Source organism: Carassius auratus, chromosome 21 (assembly GCF_003368295.1).
Source record: "Carassius auratus strain Wakin chromosome 21, ASM336829v1, whole genome shotgun sequence".
NCBI classification, from domain to species: domain Eukaryota; kingdom Metazoa; phylum Chordata; class Actinopteri; order Cypriniformes; family Cyprinidae; genus Carassius; species Carassius auratus.
This window is the reverse complement of record NC_039263.1, coordinates 14,885,032-14,891,022: the sequence shown is the minus strand read 5'-3', so window position 1 is coordinate 14,891,022 and position 5,991 is coordinate 14,885,032. Positions and strand designations below refer to the sequence as shown.

The 5,991-nt window shown below is 34.3% G+C and overlaps 1 protein-coding gene across 1 annotated transcript; it reads left to right on the top strand.

Moving 5' to 3' along the window:
* Positions 1–5,046: 5,046 nt before the first annotated feature.
* On the top strand, positions 5,047–5,991 carry LOC113038104 (olfactory receptor 5M3-like). Its single transcript, XM_026195306.1, has one exon. It carries the CDS (start codon positions 5,047–5,049, stop codon positions 5,989–5,991), a length of 945 nt encoding a protein of 314 aa, XP_026051091.1.

Below are 5,991 nucleotides of genomic sequence, written 5' to 3'. Positions count from 1 at the left end.
GAAGCTCAAAAAGGCATAAAAACCTTGTCCGTTTCTTTGTCAACTGTATTGAAACAGACACACAAATGTTATAATTTTTTGAATAAACTGTAACAGAAAACATCCATGTACAATTTGTCAACCTATGAACATCATTAGGCACAGTATCATAAAACATTAACAAAAAATAAATAAAATAAATAATAATAAAATTATTTCATTCCATATCAACTCATGAATTCTCCTGTTTACATCCTTTGTTGATTGATTTGCAAATGTTTCATTGAAATAGTACATACAGTATTTAAAAAGTACTGAGATTTAAATAAATACTATTTTGCTAACAGTTTACTAGGCACAATTTTTGCTGAATATTATATTACTATTTTATGGTGACACTAATTATGCAATTATTGCCAATAATCAGACTTAACAGAATCTCATGAAGCAACCCTTTAATGCATTATTCTGATCATAAATTAAATTATTAAATAACTGATTAGTTATGTTTTTATTTTTAATTATGCTGCCTTCAAGCCCTTCACACAAACCAGGTATTTGACCTCCCTCATTTGATATTGAAATGCATTTAAAGGGATAGTTTACCCAAAAATAAACATTAGTTTAAGACTTAATCACCCTCAGGCCATTCAAGATATTAGTGATTTTGTTTCTTCATCAGAACAGATTTGGAGAAATTTAGCATTACATGACTTGGTCACCAAGGAATCCTCTGCAGTGAACGAGTGTCATCTAAACGAGAGTTCAAACAGCTGAAATAAACAAAACAAACAAAAAACATCCTAATAATCCAAACATGATTCCAATGGATTAATTAATGTCTTGTGAAGTGAAAAGTCATGTGTTTGAAACAAATCCATCATTAATAAATTTTTACCCTAACACCATTGTTTCTTGCCAAAATACATGACCATAATCTAATCTAATTCTAGTAATATAATAATGTTTCCTCCAGTGAAAACGCCATCCTCTGTTGGGCTCTCACATCATAATGCACCAATATATTTATTTATATTGTTTTTGAAACTGGTTTTGTCCATATTGTTTATATTGTTTTTGAAAACGTTTTTTAAAATGGTTTTCACTATTATACAGTATTTTATCTGAACATATTTATCTCCTGGTTAAGACAAGATTACTTTATCACCGTAAAAAGGAATATTATGGATAGTGAGCTTGTATACTAGTTGGAAGCAATAGACTGAAATGTAAAAAAAAAAAAAAAAAATTGATTTAATTGTTTATTTCAAACATACAGCTTTCCATAAAAAAAAAAACATGAACATTTAAAGACTGGAGTAATATGGATTGCTCATGGATTATTGAAACGATCAATTGACAACAAGTAATTTAATGTTAGCAAGTGATGGAATGAGATTTCTTTTAAACTACTCCTTTAAGGTGTTATCGAATGTCAGGAGGCCATTTTAATACCTCATCTGCAGGATACTCCTTTTCACAGTGTAACGCCCGTTTCACACATACTCCGTCTGCAGTACATATGTTGCGTAATTCTTTACGCACCCATGTTAACGGATTCACACTACACACGGTTGTGGTCCGTCAGTGCGTTCCAGGAGCAGTGCGTCTGCAGCAGTGCAGCAATCGTTTACGTACAAAGTCTATTTTTGCTGTGCTGCATGCGCTGAATTAAAGTGACAGCGGAACATTGTTCGCAGTAAAAATGTACATGGATTGACACAGAAATGCAGTCATTTCACAATAAATGTATACAAAGTTATTTAAGACCCATTGGATTGTGTGTAATAAAGATTTAAATGCAAAAGGCACGAGAGTCGACTGTTTCTGTCAGTGGTGAGTTTTAATTTTAAATGTTTGTGATAGCCTAACAAGAAAAGTAGGCTAATGTTGTGTTTAAATTTGTTGCAGCTTGTTTTAGCAACTTATTATAAAAACCTAGCAGTCAAATGCATGAGTAATATGTTGAAATCAAATATGTATATGAAAGATTGTTACTGTACTGTGATGAAAGAGTATCACAATGCTGAAAAAGCTTTTTAAATTTTTTTTATTATTTTATTTTTTTTCAAGATTTGATATCAAAATAATGGACAAATGTTGTGTTTTGTGGCTTAAACAGCCGCGGATCAGTAGCGGACTGCAAACGTGTCATGTGTGAAAGCAAAATGAGTCCGTGCTGCTTCAGCACCACATACGGACTGCATATGCACGGCAGACAGATTATGTGTGAAACAGGCATCAAGTCAGCTTCATTACACTATGACTTTTGCACCCATTCAATCCCGGGAATGATCATGCCCTGCTGTCTAGAATAAAACTAGCTGCAGCATATGGTCTGCTCAGCTTTAGTGAGGAACCAGACTCCAGAACAAACATGCAAACATGCCTACTGCATGCTACAGCCATGTTCCTAGCCCGAACCATAATAAAGTTGCTCTAATATAGGGGTAACGCATCCTGACAGGCTCAATGCGGCATGACATTTCCCAACCAGGTGCCGAGTGCTGCCATTCACAGCACACAATGGCCCAGCTAACCAAACACAGCACATTTCATATTTCAGAAGACAGGCCTTCATTTGATACAGGAACTATTTTAACCGTTCATGCCAGACTGGGGAGAAAGGTGTTGTTATATTGTAAAATATGTGAAAAAATAACATGCTTTTCTAACAACCTAGTATGAGAGCCTGTTCTAGTACACTCCCAAAACAAAATCAAGACTTTGTAAAAGAGCACAATAGGACCCCTTTAAAAAATTATTTTGTATATACTCATAGCACGCACATACATTAGGATAGGTTAGATGCCTGCCTCCACTGCAAGTCCCTATCTAGCACTTTTAAAACCAAAGTCACTGCACCCGTTTACCAAAAAATTTTGGAGCACTTCATGCTTCCTTCTGCTGACCATCTTTTTGAAGATGCTGATTTCATTTTCCAGCAGGATTTGGCACCTGCACACACTGCCAAAAGCACCAAAAGTTGGTTAAATGACCGAGGTATAGGTGTGCTTGACTGGCCAGCAAACTCACCAGACCTGTCAAGAGGAAAATGAGAAACAAGAGACCAAAAAATGCAGATGAGCTGAAGCCCACTGTAGTAAAATTAAGCTTAAAAGGGAAATGTATATAAATAATTACAATTAATTATGATTAATTACAATTATTTATATGAGCTGCCAGTAGTAAGTAACTGTAGCAGAATTAAATTGCCATCAACTATCAGCTCAGCTCAATTTCATATAAACTCTAAGAAAGAATATTTCTGTGGCCACAGAAAATACTCTCATACAGTATTGATGCATTAGAGCACGTAGCAAAATCGGAATCATAAAGGGACATGGATTTGTAAGGCAGAATCATTAACTCTAGTAATTTGTCCAAAAGAGTTTTATTAACTAAAAACTAATGCAAACTAGTCTAACAAACAAACAAACATACATACAATAACTCATTCAGGGGAAAGGGCAAATGAGATTTGATGGATGATACTATCAGGAAAACCAGAGAATGAAGCTATGAAAAGAGTCAGTTAACCTCCTGAGTACAACCATAAGCACTGTTTATAATGGGGTCTATAGCTTATACTGATCCTCTGTGTTGTTTAGATAAATATATTAAACTTGCATTTCCTTGACCTGGAATGAGTGTCTGGAGGCAAACCCTTGATGGTTTGATGGTTTGGAGGTTCTGTGTGGTGTAGCAGTCATAATCATGTTCTTCCGGTTTTGAAAAGTAATGAATTCGAAAGGTGTCCTTACTCGATGGTGATTGGGAGTGTCTTCTCATTGGAAAGTGAAAAAGCGCTAAAAAAGACATCAGCTGAGATCCTAAGATCTTTGATGAATCGAAAGTCAAGGCATGAGGCCTGGCACAGACTTAGGGGTCCAAGAGAGTTTTAGATCACATACTCTTAGCAGAAGAAAAGAAAAGAGATCAAAGAGAGGAGGTGGATCTGTGAGTGGGCCATTTTAAAGTCTGAGATGGTTCAAGCCTTTTTAGGATGGGCTTGTCCAATGAGAAAGGCTGCAGTTCCAAGCGGAAGGTTGGAACTAATGAAGAGTTTCACAACCCTTTGTGAAAACATGACAATTTGCAAAATATAACTCGAGTGGGGGTTCAAGAGAAGAATCGTCAAGATTTTTAGAATACTAATATATTGCTTATGTACCAACATAGAATATACACTCTCATTTAGATCATCAGAAGATGAATTCATGGATACTAAACATGGTAAGATTACATATAGGTAAAATTATATGAAAGAGTAGTTCTATCACAAGGATGCTTAAAACACCATACAAGACAAAAAGACAATATAAAAGAACATGCCACACCGAATTGAGGCAGTAATTAAAGCAAAATGAGCCCTACCAAGCATTACGTATATGTACAGTAAATTAACATACTTTCCAGAAGGCCAACAATAAACTAACTAAACTAAAAATGTTTTTTTTTTTTTTTTTTTTGGTCTTATGAAGTATTCTAAATTGCTGAGTTAGTGAATTGGTGGATTTTTGTTAAATGTGAGCCAAAATCATCACAATAAAAAAAAACAAAGAATTCAGTCTTATATAATAAACTAACTTTTCCACCATATTCTAATTTATTTGGATGCACCTGTAAAGATCAGTATTCGCTTGTCTGTGTAACAGTGTCAGTCACCAGTTGGTGGGTACAACTTTTACGAATTATAACAATATATATATATATTAGTGTGGAAAAGTTATTTGGTTTTGTTGCCTTTTTAACCCTAAAGTTAAGCACTCAGTGGCATATTTAAAGGACATAATTATAATGAATCCCAAGATGTTTCATAATATCTTCAGATGATTTCCCAACTGAAAAAAAGATGTTATAAAACCAAAGACTTTCAGCTCTCCACATACAGACACACAGCTTCCGATTTGTCGATCTGATGGTTTGCCCTTTTCTCCCCAAACTCAAACTTAAAGTCTCATTAACATATGAACTGGATGTATATAGCAATTTTAGTGTAAACGTATTAATATCATCTCATATGCATTTTTTTATTGCAGAATATTATTGTTTTGTGTGATTTGGATGAATATCCTTAACTTGGTGGATAACATGTCTTATCCTTTGAGACTGACTCTTATGATGCCCAAAGAATCTAAATCATATTGGCATATATATTTCACTTGTTTTCTTTTCATTTATTTGCTTATATTATCAATTAACATTCGTCTAGTTATGGTCATTATCATGCAGAAATCTCTTCATGAACCAATGTACATATTCTTGTGTCATCTGTCTGTAAATGGAGTTTATGGAGCTTCAGGTTTTTATCCAAAATTTCTGTCTGATTTATTATTGGATTCATACATGATCTCTGCTCATATGTGTGCTCTGCAATGCTATGTTATTTACAGCTCTTTACTGTGTGAGTTTACCATATTAACAGTGATGTCTTATGATAGGTATGTCGCCATATGCAAACCTTTAGACTATCATTCCAAATTAACTAAAAACACCTGTGTGAAATTAATTCTGTTCTCCTGGATTGTTCCTAACTTCTCTGTGATTCCAGCAATCCTGTTATCAAACCTTAGGCCATTTTGTAAATTTCATATCGACAAATTATATTGTGACAACTGGTCAATTGTAAAACTGTCTTGTGCCTCATCTTTTGTTAATAATGTCTATGGATATATTGTTGCTGTTATATTTTGTTGCTGTGCTGTTATCATCATTGTGTCCTATGTTAAACTGATCTCTGCATGTAAAGCATCTTTAGAAAATAGAAGGAAATTCTGGCAAACATGTCTGCCACACATATTATCACTGATCAATTATACTTTTGCTTTGCTTTTTGATGTTATGTATAGCAGATATGGTTCAAATGATATTTCAGAAAGTCTCCGCAATTTTTTGGCTCTAGAACTGGTGTTAGTCCCACCTCTGTTCAATCCTTTAATATATGGACTGAATATTAGAGCAGTGCGTAGAGTTTTTGCCTCATGCATTTCCACAAGAGTGAACATATAG